Source organism: Bos indicus x Bos taurus, chromosome 22, assembly GCF_003369695.1.
Source record: "Bos indicus x Bos taurus breed Angus x Brahman F1 hybrid chromosome 22, Bos_hybrid_MaternalHap_v2.0, whole genome shotgun sequence".
NCBI classification, from domain to species: domain Eukaryota; kingdom Metazoa; phylum Chordata; class Mammalia; order Artiodactyla; family Bovidae; genus Bos; species Bos indicus x Bos taurus.
This window is the reverse complement of record NC_040097.1, coordinates 17,838,438-17,854,616: the sequence shown is the minus strand read 5'-3', so window position 1 is coordinate 17,854,616 and position 16,179 is coordinate 17,838,438. Positions and strand designations below refer to the sequence as shown.

The following is a 16,179-nucleotide window of genomic DNA, read 5'->3' as shown; positions in this document are numbered from 1 at the left end:
TCCTTATTCTAGACAGAAGTATTTTTTCACACTATTTTTGTTTTGGCCATACCACACAGCATGTGGGATCTTAATTTCCTAGCCAGGGATCGAACCTGTGCCCCTGCATTGGAAGTGCAGACCCATAACCGATAGACTGTCAGGGAAGTCCCTACACACTGTATTTTATATTCTGCCTTCCTCCCTTAGCCCAAATAATAATCACTTTCCATGCTACTAGAATGTCTTCGTAAATTTCACTTTCATTAGATAAAACACACTCAATCCATGTACTGTAAATTATTAAACTACTTCAAGATTGTAAAACATTTAGATTCTTTTCAATTTTTCTTTATGTAAAATGAAAAATGTTGCTGGCCATTCCTCTTCCTCAAGGATTAAGCTGCAACCCACTGCAACTGCCCACCCCTGGGGGTTGGGGGGTATAAGAACTCAGGGTGGAGAAAAACAGGAAAGCAGACCCTAGAGAGTTAAGATGCACACCTAAGGAAAATTTTCAATGACCCCAGATTCCTGCATCTTTCATACCAAAAAAAGCGATTAAAATCATTAACTAGAGATGTTTGTCTTTTGTGATTAGCAGCAATCTTTTTATGCTTGACTACAAGTGGTTTTTCCAGCAAAAAGTTCATACATATTCTGGCTGCTCCCCTGCCTCTTCACAGTCGTTCCTTAGAGCTGTGAGAGAGGCTGTTCCCCAGCTACTGTCCTCACTTAGGTCCCCCAAAATCAATAAAAACACTCTTAAGTATGTGTTTTCCCACTCCACATCTATTATAAATATTGTATCTTCTCTTTATTGAATAAAAAACTAACTTTCTAAGAAAACATTCATGACACAAACCAAGAAATGATATAATTTGTTTTACCTTAAACTGTGGCTTTTCAGAAGTTGTAAGCAGGACATCACTGAATAATCTGTAAAGAAAAGAAACAGAAATATCTTTCTTAAGCAAGGTGTACTTTCAGAACAGAACCAGAGCAGAATGAGACAACATTTTTAGCCCATCAAGTCCCCCCCAACCCCCACATTGCCCCCAGCCCCGGTCCAACCTACCACCTCAGGTTTATCAATAAACTCAAAGGAGTTTCCAGGCCACCCACAGTGACCTCCAGAAACCCCAACTCCCCATTATTTCCGAGCTCAGCAGGAGGGCTGGGTCAGCTTTGTAGGGAAGGTGACTTCCCCACTGAGTGGCAACAGTCTTCTCATGTAAATTAATTCACATTTTGAAAAGAAATTTGCAAGTTACTTATTATGGTTATGAAAAGTCAAAGTGTTAGTCACTCAGACTTGTCCCAGCTCTGTGGCCTCATGGACTGCAGCCCAGCAGGCTCCTCAGTCCATGAGATTTCCCAGGCAAAAATACTGGAGTGGGTTGCCATTTCCTTCCAAACCTGGGGCCCCAGGACTGCAGGCAGATTCTTTACCCCTCAGCCACCCACCACAGAACCCATTATTTATATTATACTGCAATTAATATATGCAGCAGATATTTCTAAACAGAATGATTGATTTTCCTTTTTTTTTTGGTCCCAGAGGAGGATAAAATTTATTCTAGAGCTCAATATAATAAAAATGTGTGAGTAAGTAAAAAGGAATTGTTTTGATTGGAATCCAACAAGAGAAAATAATCTTCTTTTAAGGATAAGTAGTGCTTCTCATGCTCTCTTAAGAAAAAATAGCAGCTTTTGGAGAATATCAATTCTCTCCTTGAAAGTATGCTATTAAAAAGAATAGTGTGAGGAATTCTGAACTGTTCTGACTAAATGGTTGTTTGGGCACTGCCCAAATGGTTCGGCGTAAGTCTCTCCTTACGCCGCTTTTGAAAAAGGGTAACTACATCTCAAGTAGAAGAGACAGGGTTAGCGTTTCCCCACAGCGCTCCCTGGGCGGCCTAGAGGTAGAAACAAAACTCTCCCCTTCGAGGCCAAGGGGTCCACTTACTTCCCAGACAACACGTTTTTAACTGAGCAGAATTCACACCTCGCCAAATGCTATCCCAGGCTGAAGCCCACAGGGTAGAAAGACTTAAGTGAAGGAAAAAAAAAACTGGATTCGCTTTAGAACTGGAAGGCTGGGAGGAAAACGTAAGCGCTTTGGAGCAGGGGGTGCAAATACAAACCCAAGTAAACTGACGTGGATAGAGGCCGTTTCCTAACAACAAAGGCATGTGTTCTACAAGTGAATGGTGAAAATGACTAGAATAATTTTCCCACGTTTGCACTGCTGCTGACTGTGCCTGGTTCACAGAGGCATGCCCCAATGTCAGTGAAACACTGAAAAGTCACATTCACGGGGCAGGGGCTCGGGCTGCTCTGTACAGCGCATCTTCCCCAGGGCCTCGGACTGGAACAGACCCACTGGGACACAGGAATCTGAAGTATCACCGCCTCCCCTGAACTCGGGTTGTATGTACTTTTTTTGTCCTGCCTCATTTCCTCATGTAATTGTTTCCCGAATACCTCTGCTCACAGAGCACTGGGTACATCTCAGAGCACAAAATAGACTCTGTCTAACTATCCTTTAATAAGCACTTCTTAAGTAACTGGGCCTGTACGAGGAATCATCCCAATAAATCCTCCCACCAGCATTCTGAGGTGGAGACTATTATTATCCCCATTTATAGATGAGGAAACTCAGCTTCCAGAGGTTAGGAAACCTGCCCAAGGTCACCTGGGGAAAGCGCTAAAGCTGTGCCCACACCCAGGTCTGTCTAAACTCAGACACATGTTTCTGAACCATCCTGCTGCCTTTCCGTGAAGGAGCGGAACATGCACCTTAAAAAAGACCCCAAAGCACTATCTGACCCGCCTCAGTTGACCATTCATCTCTAAGCCCCAGCACAGGGCCTGGCACATGTCAGACATACGCTACCCAGTGAAGAAATGAATAAACACATGCAGGTGAGGCCGAAGCCAGGCAGCCCCCCTCCTGGAGGCCAGACCCTGCCCGACCAGCGCCGAGTGAAGCAGCCACCGCTGTGGGCCGCGCGATGAATGGAAACAGGGCTGCCCCTCTTCAGTACTTCCCAAGTGGGGGGCTGCCATGTGTCCACACACACAATGCCTACGTGGACAGGGAGAGACACACATGAAGACACACGTGAAGACGACACGGGTGTGAAGACAGAGCAGTCAGACTATGGTGCGCAGGGGCCACGAGGGAAGGTCAGGATGTCATGTGGCAAGTGACCACCGGCAAGCAGGCCACCCAGGCTCTGCGGGGACTGCAGATGAGTCTCTACTGGGCCTGGACACTTGGGCCAGTGGTCCGGGGCTCGACACGGTTAGGAAGGTTACAGCCAAGGCGTGGGATTGACTTACGGCATCTGCAAGAGCCGGGAGACGGTGGGCATGCCATTTTTACAGGCTTCACAAGACAGCGTGGACTCCAACACGGCCACTTAAAATGAACAGACACACGTTTTAGTTCCACAGAACATGCTGGCAAACCCACTTGGTGATGAAAAGTTTGACACCACTTCTCAACAACTGTCTGTGGGCTCATCAGGACAGTGTCAAAACTCTTCACGCACAGACAGATGGCATACGTGGTGGCAGGGGGCGGAGGGGGAAGGGGGGCTGCTGGCAATGCTGACAACTCCCAATGACTCAAAAAAAAAAAAAGATTTAGGAACCACATGCTGACAGAAAGCTAAGTATATTGCACAGATAATTGGAGGAAGGACTCAAGATATCATTCATAAATGTGTTTGCTCTCATAAAAGAGAAGTAAACACCACACATGAGTAAAATTCTGAACTTGAAAGACATGTCTCTGCTTGCCTGCTTTTAGTCAAAACCAACATACGAAGTGCCAACTGTTGGTATCTCACCATCCAACACCTTGGACAGTGTAAACAGAAGCAGCCAGATTTTTTTTTCCATTCATAATTTGACCACTCAGAAATAACTATTATTAACATTATGCTTTTTACCCACACAAATACACACATTTAATTCTTCACATATCCAAATGAATTCTTACTTTATGTAAAGAGATACATTCAAGGAAACTGAGGCAAACTTCTAAACTTAATATAATACTTGGTTATACCAGGAAAAAAAAAATTATCACAAATGAAAAAGACATTTCATACGGAGCAAGTTTTCACAACTATCGTTTATTACATACAGTCATCCCTCAGTCTCCCTGGGACACTGGTTCAGGAACCTCTCCATCCCTAAATATACCCAAATCTGCAGATGCTCAAGTCTCTTATACAAATTGGTATATAATATTTGCATACAAACTATATACATCCTCCCATATACTTTATTTACAAAAACAGCCAGATTTTTTTTTTTTTTTTTTTACTTGCAGGTCGCTTGTTCCATTTCAGCTGTTCAAACTCAACCCAAAGTAGTCTCGGGGCCTGTTCTCGGAACCATCTCACGACACAAAAAAGACGCTGGTGGAGGTTGACCCGAATGCGTGGAAGGTGTGATGTTCCAAGAGCTGCCTTGCCCCCTGCCACCCCCGCCCCAGGGGGTTGTGAGCTGGCTGTTGGGGGGAGGAAAGGGTCCCTGGGTGACTCTGCATCAGCCCTGACATCCCTCCTTCCTACAGGAGCCCCTCAGTGATGCTGGGAGAACTCCTGGATCCAGGGTTTCCTGCCCGCCTTTCCTAATCTGGGCCTGGCGGGCTGTCCTCTGCCGGGTGTCCAGCCTGTGGTTGTCCTCGCAGGTCACCCTCCAGCCTTGGGATACCTCCCGACTCTGCCTGAGTCCACAAGACTGGATGCAAGTTGTCTGCTCCTAGCTTCTGCTTCGACCTCTCACTAGCCATACTTCACATCCTCTTGCTTCCAAAATTCTGATGCATGTTACAGAAGGACTCCTGAGATTTCAGACAGCCTGACAAACAGATGAGCGATCTGAATTTTCAGTGAAATACATTTAAGGAAGTTACTTCCGTAACTTCTACTTCCTGGTAAGACTTCCTGGCTATGGAGCACAGTAACTTCCTCTGGACCTTCCCTGGACTCTGGAAAAGGGGATGAGAAGCTCCGAGCATGACCAGGGCCCAGAGACCCTTACAAACCCCATACTGACCCACAGCCATGGATGGTGCAGGAGGGAAGGAGTCTACAGGCACTGAGTCGGGCGGTCGTCCGTAAGTCATTTCATATAGTAAGTGGCCGAAGCAGTGGACGTCCACACTCTCCAATGTCTGCAGAAGAAAAGACAGCAGAAGGCTTTGGCTTTGTGAATCCCTAGCCCGGGGCTTCCACTAAGAAACATGGCCCAGGGGCAACCCCACCCACAACTGGTAGTGACCACTTGAGGCCTTTTGTAAAAGCTCACAAAGCATCGTTTTGAGCAAAAGTCTTGGTCCTACCTTCACGATGGTGCACTCAGAGGTTCTACCCTTCCTTGGCCCTGCCCAACCAGCCTCTCAGATATAGCAGTGCCGTGGGAGAGACAGGGCCAACAGGCCTGCCTGCCTCAACCATACCCAACCCTGCTTAGCACACATTTCTTACAGGGACAGATCATGCATCCTGCCGCAGGGATAATTTACACCTAAAAATAAGCTTGCTGTTTCACCACTTTCATCAACTTACATTGATCTTCCTGAACTGTGAGAAATACGATCGGTAGAAGGAAGGAAGGCCCAACAAGGAATTCTCCAGGTCCAGCAGCCGGCAGGTATCCCCATCCAGCATCACATTGGAAGCGTGAAGATGCCCATAAGGAAATCCCTTGTCATGTAAAAACTTTAGGACCTATGGAAAAGTATGTAGTGGTTACACTCCCCTCCAACTCATTCGACACAAGACAAACTTAAACTTTGCTTTTTCAGTCAATATATTTTGAAACAAGACCAAACCGGTCACCGGGGAGATTCCTAAAGAAAGAGTACATGTCTGTGCATTTCTTTGGAAAAGAGACGGACGCTGAGTGCTTTCCAGCTGTGGACACGCCAAGCCAATCCAAGCCAAGCTCCCTCATTTCCAAAGAACAGAGAAGCAGCCTGTATCTGCTCGGGTTAACAGCTCTGATGCCAAAAGCCTCTACTGTAAGCACTTTCTCTACCTAAGCACCACATCCCAGCTCTCTTCAGGGCAAAGATCCTCCCGCACAGATGAATAAAGATATCCTGCCAGGGCTTCTGCCAATTATTCAGGAAGAAGGGTTGAGCTGAAAACATCTCTAGTCCTGTCTCACCTCAGAATATATTTGGCTGTTTATTAATAGAAACACATGACAGCCTCCCACAAAAAGAAGCAAACTTTTCAGTTGCCATTTCATAAACAGTGGTTCAGCCAGTGACAGAGACACCTGGATGCAGCCCTGCAAAAGACCTGGGAACCACAGCAGTGCCCTGCGGAAGCAGGTGCCCAGGACGATCCGTTGAGAACCGGAAGAAAAGTATTACAGCTTTTCTGGTTTTTGTTTTTCATTTATTTATTTTTTAACTTTTTGGCCATGCCGTGTGGCATGTGGGATCTTAGTTCCCGGACCAGAGATCGAACCTGCCACCCCTTGAGTTGGAAGTACAGTCTTAACCACTGAATCACCTAAGAAGTCCCCTGTCTGTTTTGATTTTAATCTCATTCTTTCTTAACTTATACTGGACAAAATACATTACTAATAGAATATATATAATATATATGTATATAAATTAAACATATATAACATGGGAGTGTTTATGCTTAAATTGTTTTCACTGATAGGGTTGCATAATCCAAGAAGTTTGGTGAATGCTGCTCTAGAGAGTGATGTGGGAAAGGCTTTTTCACGTTAGCTTTACTTCTGTAAGGGGGCCAGTGGTTACGTATAGGATATAACAAAAGCAAGAATCTTGGCACAAAGATAAATCAACCAGAAATAACACAAAACTTGGTATTCACACAATAAAGTTCTTAAAAATCACACAGTAATTTAGGAATTTCCAATAGCTAAGATTTTGGAACTGTGTTGGTCTAGATTACTGCTTTAGTCTCAAATATTTGCTTTTGGGGGTAAAATATGACAATGCCACCAGTTTGTATGTGACCAGATAATTTCAACTATTTTAGATATTGCCTGAAAACTTTCCCAAAAGAATACTGGGATGCTCGGTGAAATTCCAGTGCAACTTAAACAAAAGTCAGATACCTCTTACCTCTAATACTTGCCGCCCATATGTTTTTATTTGCTGGAGTTCAAGGCCTTGAACCTTCTTAGGGTTGCAGTACTTCTTCAGGAATGGGTCTTTTGGTTTTGCCTTTGGAAAGGAACAAAGAGCACATAAGAAGGCAGTACAGACGTTGAACTCTACACGCACATGGCCTCCTTGAACAGACAGGACACACTAAGGGGCTGGGGGCATCAGATGAGTCCAGCTGGCAGGACGTGGACTGTTAAATACAGCAGCCTGCACAGTTAATAGAAAGAGGCTGACCAGGGTTCCAGCCTTTTTCTAGTCCAGTGAAGACGTGCCTGGTCTTCACTTTAGCAGACCCCAAAGTCTTGTATACTGTTAGAATTCTTCAGTATTGCTTTTTAAAAAAAAAAAAAACCACATAGCAGTGTTAATTATGGGTTTCCCAGGTGGAACTAGTGGTAAAGAACCCGCCTGCCATTGCAGGAGACATAAGAAACATGGGTTTGAAAAGATCCCCTGGAGGAAGGCATGGCAACCCACTCCAGTATTCCTGCCTAGAGAATCTCATGAACAAAAGAGCCTGGTGGGCTACAGTCCACAAGGTAGCACAGAAACAGACACAACTGAAGTGACTTAGCAAGCGTGCAGTGTTAATGATATTTATTATGTTGTGTTTTACACCTCTAGTATTTACCCACCTTACTCTTTTAACTGTCTTCATCTAATTTCCCTTAAATATCCTCTCCTACCTCTATTAACCACAAATCTGATCTCTTTTTCTACGAGTTTGTAAAGCTTCTCAGTATTCCTTTAAAAAAAAATTTAAACTTTAAAACTGACCTAAGAGCAGCCTACAATCTAATGAATATAATCGTGAAATGCTCAACCTTTCCTCGTGTGCGTAAAGGAATGCTCTTTAGCCAAACTGGGTAGTTTCTATTGCTAAAATAAATTCAACTTCCGAATAAAATTAAAATTAAATCCTCAGGGCCTAGCTTCTAGAAGCTTAGGGTTCAAGTATCAATCACAGGCTCTTAAGGGATTTGAGAACTTCTTGATGACCAGGAACTTGCACCAGCAGTACCTTGTAGATCAGGTCCTTCAAGGTTCCTTTCTCATTAAACATTCTAATTAGCAATGCTGAGGATTCGTTAGCTGTGGCAAAGGTAACACGATAGATGTAAGGGTGCTGCGAAAACAAAAAAAAAAGGAAATTCACATTTAATCTGCATCAGCATCTAGGTTCCTTTTAGATCCAGGATCTGGTTATACAGAATCAAGTGCCAGCTTGGTAGTTTAATTGCACGTAAACGCAGAATGTTCCCTGAACACATGATACTTTCAAGTTATCAGATGATCAATTACTAAATCATTTTTTAGATGAGAGAAGTAAGGTAAACTACAGTGATTAAGCAAAGTGGCTAGAAGTTAAGCTCTCCAAGGGAAGGTATCTGCTTTAACGTGGTCTCACAGTTCAGGTGACAGGAAAGGTGGTTTTAATATTCTCCCTCTGTAAATTGGTAAAATAAATAAATAAATAAAAAGAAAAACAGCCAAATTCTAGAGCAGCCAAGTGGGAACCAGGACACATGTGTCTCCCCTCACAGTGCTGCCTAACACTCCACACTGCTGTCTGGGGATAAGCCAGGGAGCACGACAGCCAGAAAACAAGCAATGGCAGCATCTTTCAGCACCGTGGCCTTTTCCAGGGCAGTGAGCATGCGTCTTCCTGTCCCCCCTGGAGTGTGCAGTCTGAGTGACACTGCCCTCCTGAGAGGCGGACATGGGTGTCAACAAAGCAGGGTGGGGAGTAAGGCAAATTATTTAATGATTAAAAGAAAAGTCCTCATGTGACCTGGAATTGTGGATACATGGACCAACTGACTTCAAGTATTACAATGGCCTTGAGCTCAAAGGAGTACCAGGAAGATTTAAACCCTTGGGAGCTGGATTGTGTGAGGATTGGATGGGAATGGGATGGAAGGGGGTGCCCAGGGAAATACAGAAAATTGATCATGAAGTTCCTCCTGATCATCACAACAAAGCAATTGTTGTGGATATTTTCATGGCTTTACTGAAATACAATTCACATCCCAATATAATTCACCTGTTTAAAGTATACAACTCAATGGTTTTCAATATATTCAGAGCTGTGTGACTATCACACAGTCTAATTTTAGAACATTTTCATCAACGCAAAATGAAACCCAATGAATAAAATAAAAATCCTTGGAATTCATACTGATATAAATAAAGAAAAGAGAACATGAAGCTCTTCCTTATAGTAGAATGACAACCAGTAAATATAAGAGAAATGATGGAGTCAGAAAATCTCAAAAAAAAATAAAAGAAAACCTCTATGAATGCTACAGCTAGTGGGTTTGATAAAGACGGAGAAGGCAATGGCACCCCACTCCAGCACTCTTGCCTGGAAAATCCCATGGACGGAAGAGCCTGGTGGGCTGCAGTCCATGGGGTCGCTAGGAGTAGGACACAACTGAGCAACTTCTTTCACTTTTCATTTTCATGCATTGGAGAAGGAAATGGCAACCCACTCCAGTGTTCTTGCCTGGAGAATCCCAGGGACGGGGGAGCCTGGTGGGCTGCCGTCTATGGGGTCGCACAGAGTTGGACACGACTGAAGTGACTTAGCAGCAGCAGCAGCATGCTACTTATATAGTCTCAAAAAAAAAAAAAAAAAAAAAAACCTCCCTACAATTGCTTATTAATTAGTTCTAGTTATCTTATAAAAATAACTAAGGATGGGTACAAATGTTCAGCTAAAATTGTTCACCATGGCGTTTTTTAAAAAAATAAGAGCAAAAAACTAGAAGTGATCCACATGTCTAGTGGATTAGCTGAGTGAATGAGGTATGGCCAATGATAATTTTATGCAGTCAGTAATAATGATGTATTATACTGAATTTATTAACAACAAAAGATGTTCATGGGTATACCACTAACAACAACAAAAATCAAGCTTTAGAACAGTATCTATTTTTTCAAAAATAATCATGTAAGAGAGTTCCTTGGTGGGCCTAGTCATTAGGATTCTGGGCTTTCATTACTGTGGCCTTGATTCAATTCCTGTTTGGGGAACTAAGAGCCCACAAGACACAAGGCACAGCCAAAAATAAAATAAAATTCTAGAGAAGTAACAATTGAACATGACACTTTGGCCCATACTTCAGGTTACTTGGAATTATGGGCAAATTTTATTTTATTTTTCCCTATCTGTGCTTTCTGACTTTCTGCTATTAATATGCACCGCTAGCCTTGCATTATCTTCTTTTTTAAAAAAGCATATCCAAGAAAAGAAATTTAGGATTGAGCGCTCACAGCCTGTGTGACACAACCTATCACACTCAAAGACCACAGTATTTTTCTCTGCCAGGTATCACACCTCATTAAACACATGGTCTTGCTAGCTTGACAAGACATTCTCTTCAAAAACACTAACTCAATTTTCTCTGGCCAGGTTAGTCTTTTCCTTAAGAATATCTGCATATCTTTTGAAAGACATTCATGAGGTTCTTACCACAGAAAGCCTTGGATTAGAATCCCTTTTCCAGTTAATCCAAATCTGCATCAGTTCTGCTTTCTCAGGCTGGAAACAGATCTCTCAACTCATTGATAATAAACATCCTCACCAGGAACAAGAGGCTCAGAGAAGTGGGTGCTTTCCTACTCTGATATTTGCTTAAAACACAAAAATACTATTTTGGGATTCCCTGACAATCCAGTGGTTAAGACTCTGTGTTTCTACTGCAAGGGGTGTGAATTAGATCCCTGGTAGGGATCCTGCATACCACTTCGTGTGGCCAAATGAATAAAAAAATTAAATAAATTACCACATTTTGTGGGTGGTCTGGAAGTCATGAATGTCATTTAAATGGCCAATGGTCTGTGGGAGTAGCCCTGAGCACTTCCAGTCTGAAGAGAAATCCACTCTACCTCTCCATTCTCAAGCCTGGAGAGTGTTTCCAGCTCCACCCACCCACAATAAAACATTGTGAATCTGTCATCGGCATCAAGAATAACAGAAGGACTTGTACTCACCAAACAGGAAGGCAGAAGTTTGATTAGACACTGAAAATCTTTATCTGACAGATACTTGTCTGGACCAAGGTCAGCCTGCAAACATGGGAGGAAATATCAGGGTGCTGTTTTGGTCATCAAAAGAAAAATTCCTTACAAGCCTTTCCTTTAAAAAAAAAAATCTGTCCAAATACATGACTATAAACCAAAGATGAAAACCACAGTAATCCGTGTTGCCTCATGGCCTTTCTGGAGTACATAAACATACAAATACTAGCACCTAACTGTAATGTTACCTAATTTTATTAACCAAGTGTATCACTAGAGCTCTCAAAGTGATAGATAAAACAAAAATAATGCTCAAGCATTAAAAAAAAAAAAACCGCCGAAGTGTCAGTCCTAAAGAGGTTCAAGAAAACTATTTTAAGCTGTTCGTATTTCTTTCTAAACGTTTACTAGCTGATGAAATGTAGTCACACTGGTATTACCAAATGCATAAACAAAGTGACTGAAAATGACTCTTCGATGTATGACTAAGGGGCCACTCCAGTATTCTTGCCTGGAGAATCCCAGGGACGGAGGAGCCTGGTAGGCTGCCCGTCTATGGGGTTGCACAGAGTTGGACACGACTGAAGCGACTTAGCAGCAGCAGCAGCAAGGGGCCCTTTACATCTCTCGGCAGCACAGTACAATTTTGTCTTGTCAGTTCTCTTGCTTTTTCATAAACCCACCTGAAGTCCCTGAAATTAGTCTAAAGCAAAACAAAACAAAATTAGCTTACCCAGCTTAACACTAGCCGTTCCTTTGGCTGGTTTTTAATCTTCATCAAGAAATATTTCTTCCTTATCCTCCAACCTGTCATAAAAGGAGATGTGTTTATAGCTACATGATCTAACACCAACTGATTCTGTTTTACTGACCAAATAATTAATAAAAGTTAAGTTCAGAAATATGATTCATAGATATATAGGAACCTGTAAGCAACCATTTGGCAATACTGAAATAGTAAAAGCTGCACTAAAATAAATAAAAAAATAAAAGAAATTACTCATGGAAAAAGGAAAACAGCACTTCAGTTTAGATTTAATGGAAAAGATAAGAGGAATGAATGATGGTTCTGAAACTTAGTTACCACCATCCAAATCCCCAGATGCGTCTGTAACCAAGATTCATTCACCAATAAAAGTTAAGGACTGAATCCTCAAATAGTATGGAAACACACAAAAAAGACATCACCTGCATTCCTTATACATTTCACCTGCATAAAAGCTTTTCTGGGATACTTATAAGAAAGCATGACAAAGAACCCAGTTCTGTCTGTGATCCTTTTTTAACACAATGGGCACACCAGTTTCTCACCTATGTCTTTCAATGGTTCTACCACCTCCCACTTTGGCTCTGATCGGAAGAACATGGAAACATGTTGTAAGGCAATCTCTGCAAAGATATTTTGGAAACGTATTTATTAGACAAACATATCAGGAAAGTGCCATACGCTTAAGATGTTATTCTTGCAAGTGAAATTCTTATGGTCTATGACCTTCTTTAAAAATTTAATTATAAAAAAATGAACACAGAGTAAATAAAACATGGGACTCTAGATTGGATCCTGGAACAGAATAACAACATTAATGAAACATCTAATGAAATCTGAATAAAACTATAATTAATAGTAATGTGTGAATGCTAATTTCTTAGTTTTTATATAAATGTATCATGCTTATATAAAATGTTAACATTAGGGGAAATTGGGTGAGGGCATATACGGAAATTCTATACTATCACTGCTGTTATTTTTTCTGTAAATCTAAAATTATTCTAAAATCAAAAGTTTATTAAAGAAAGTAATTAGTAACAGAATAATTAAACTGGAAGATCTAAAATATGCAAACTAGTTGTCTTAAGCCAAGAATTCAATATATGTACCAGACAACAACTGGAGCACAAAACTCAAAATGTGTCCTAAGGTCACCCTGGAATAGCATTAAACATTGTTTCAAGTGGTATTTATCCCATCTTCATTCCTCATGAAATTATAGCTTTCACCAACAAAGAAGCGATTAGCCTTAAATATATATATTGGGAATAAAAGCCAGTGTTTTAGAAAAACACCGATGCACAGCAACAACATGGCTCTGCTGTGGGAAACCACTGGACATCTGCTTACTGGAAAAAAAATCCGTCCTTCTCTTTGTGTTTATCATGAGAACGTTTCCCCCTTCTACGAAGACAATGAAAAGAGGAAGTTCTTTAAAGTTCACAGTATAAAAAATCATGAGAATAACTGTGCTTTTACATTTCCTGCGCAAAGCAACATCTGTAATTTGCTGTTTTCCCCCTCAGTGTGGTGAGCGAATGAAAGCCACACTGGATCCCTGAAAGCAAACAGCAATCCTGCACAGCCACTGTGGAACTGCACTGCTGCCAAAGCATCAGTTACATCCCAGGCACCAGGGATTCCGCAGAAACGCTTTCCATGTGTTGAAATGACCTAGTCTGGAACTACTATGCCTAGAGCTTGGCAGACAATATTATTTTGATATATTTTAGAGTACATTATCAATTAAGAGATTTGGGGAAGAAAACAATCTTATTGACTCAATATGTAAAGTGTCAGTGCTGTCTGCACCTAAATTTTGAACATGAGATGACAGATACAGAACAGACTCCATTTACATTTGCTTTAACTACTCCATTGTGACAACCACTTGGAGAGGTTGGGTGTGGCGGCAGCAGACGAATTTTCATAACCAACACTGGAAGCTCTGAACTTTTTCTGTAAGTAATGCTGATATAAAAGGCTTTCAGAATTTCCAAAATAACCTGAATGTAAGCTACTTCAAAAGATATTCTTTTACGTGAAAATCACAACATTGAGAAGGATTATGAAAAATAATCTTCTAAATGTGATACACTGTCATTCTCAGAGACTTTAAAGGACAGTTGCTTCAGAACTAACAGTGACTCATAATCCCCTACAATCTCATTATTCCACCACGTTTACTGTCTGCTACTGTGCATTGTTCATTGTTTTTGGAGTGGGGGAAGTAGCTGTGAGCAAATGGAACATGTTTAGATTTGTTACTGACAAATTAAGGATTAGAAAATAGCTTTTTTTTTTCCTTCTTTTTTATCTTTGGGATCAGGAAATTATAGACAGGATATTTTCTCTCCTCTGAAGTATGATTTATTCTCAAGTAAGCCACACGACCACCATGCTCCCAATATTAATCCCTTCCCTCCCCAGATTCAGGTAACACATTTCAATCCTAAACGTCTTCTGCTTAGAAGTCTTTGTTGGCGCCCCATGTCCTTACCAATTAGGACCAAGCTTCTAAACCTCACACCTTCTGTCTTTAGCCCCCCTACCCCCACCGACCAATAATGTGTGAGCCTCACACTCCTGTCACTGAGAGTGTACCTACCATGGCCCCTGAAGACTGGCCTACCCTAATCCTCAGCATTCTCTATTCCTGCCCATCCAACCTTTGAGGCTCAACCCAAACTTGCTGCTCCCCTAGCCAGGGCTTCCTCCTTCCCTCCTCTGTACTCTCCAGTGCTCCACATGGCCCTCTCCTATGGCATTCTGTCCTACTAGTCTTCCACGAGACTGTGATCGTTGGCTTTAGAAGGAAATATCTTAGACATGGCAGAGCCCACAGCCATACAGAAATATTTACTTCTTTCTCTCCTGGAGTACTGGCCCTTGCCTCTTGGCCTAGCTAACTTCTACTCACCTCAGGGCTCCATGCAGGTGTCAACTCTTCTGGGAAGCCTTCCTCCACCTTCAGAGCTGGGTCATCCCCACCTGGACCCCTACCCTCGAGGTGCTATCACGTCTTTAAGCTAGCACAGCCTTTACCCGTCAATCTCCCTACAGAAGTGCCCTGGGGCAGGAGTTGGGTTAGGAGACTATGCCCTGTTTGGTGCTGCAGTCATAGTACCTGTCACACAGCAGGTGCTCAATAAATATCTGATGAAGTAAGAACTAACCAAGGGTTCAATGGGCTTCCTAAGTAGCTTAGTAGTAAACAATCTGCCTGTCAACCAGGAGACGTGGGTTTGATCCTGGGTTGAGAAGATTCCCCTGGGAAAGGAAATGGCAACCCACTCTAGTATTCTTGCCTGGGAAATCCCATAGACAGAGGAGCCTGGAGGGCTACAGTCCATGGGGTCGCAAAGAGTCAGACATGACTAAGCGACTACACCACAGTAGCAAGGGTTGAATTCATGCGCATGGGTGTGCACACTCACTCATGAGCACATGAAATCCATGAAAAGGAAGGCGTCTGCCCTCCATTTCATTAGCACTGACTGACCCAGGGGAAAACTGCACGCTCTCTGCTGCTGCTGCTAAGTCACTTCAGTCGTGTCCGACTGTGCGACCCCATGGATGGCAGCCCACCAGGCTCCCCCGTCCCTGGGATTCTCCAGGCAAGAACACTGGAGTGGGTTGCCATTTCCTTCTCCAATGCATGAAAGTGAAAAGTTAAAGTGAAGTCGCTCAGTCATGTCTGACTCTTAGCGACCCCATGGACTGCAGCCTACCAGACTCCTCCATCCATGGGATTTTCCAGGCAAGAGTACTGAAGTGGGGTGCCATTGCTCATGCCCTCTAGACGCTGACAAACAAGCCCCAGACAGGAAATGCAGAGTGACGCCTTCAAGTCTACCTTATGCTCCCCACAGACCTCAGGCTTCTCAGCTCAGAAAGTACCAGCTGCCCCCACTGTGTGCAGCCTTTGACCCCCTGGATCTCAGCCCCGTGAAGTGACTGCAGGCAATACAGACCAGCTGGTATGCTACAGCAAACTGCAGCCTTTCTGAAGCACCTTGCTCTTGTTCTGAATATAATCTCACCTTCCCTCCCACCCTTCCCTCCTGCCCAAACCCTCCCTCTCTCTTCCACTCCATCCTGGAGCCCACTACTATCTGACCTGTTCACAGGACTCTTGGGATTTTAGAGCTAGAAGAGAGCTTTGGATGCTATGTGGTCCACTCTCCCCACCTCCATCTCTTATGTTATCAGTCAGGACCCCGAGGCC

At 42.9% G+C, this 16,179-nt stretch overlaps 1 protein-coding gene across 10 annotated transcripts in view; it reads right to left on the bottom strand.

Moving 5' to 3' along the window:
- The window catches only part of PXK (PX domain containing serine/threonine kinase like), an 81,667-nt gene that overhangs the window by 21,645 nt on the left and 43,843 nt on the right, over positions 1 to 16,179 (bottom strand). For all 10 annotated transcript variants that reach the window (XM_027522864.1, XM_027522861.1, XM_027522863.1 and 7 more), the window contains exons 5-13: positions 12,494 to 12,571; positions 11,916 to 11,989; positions 11,156 to 11,230; positions 8,181 to 8,285; positions 7,115 to 7,216; positions 5,571 to 5,732; positions 5,059 to 5,176; positions 3,328 to 3,406; positions 870 to 918 (exon numbers count right to left, since the gene is read on the bottom strand). In XM_027522864.1, coding sequence (XP_027378665.1) covers positions 870 to 918; positions 3,328 to 3,406; positions 5,059 to 5,176; positions 5,571 to 5,732; positions 7,115 to 7,216; positions 8,181 to 8,285; positions 11,156 to 11,230; positions 11,916 to 11,989; positions 12,494 to 12,571 — 842 coding nt within the window. The remainder of the gene's footprint in view (positions 1 to 869; positions 919 to 3,327; positions 3,407 to 5,058; positions 5,177 to 5,570; positions 5,733 to 7,114; positions 7,217 to 8,180; positions 8,286 to 11,155; positions 11,231 to 11,915; positions 11,990 to 12,493; positions 12,572 to 16,179) is intronic.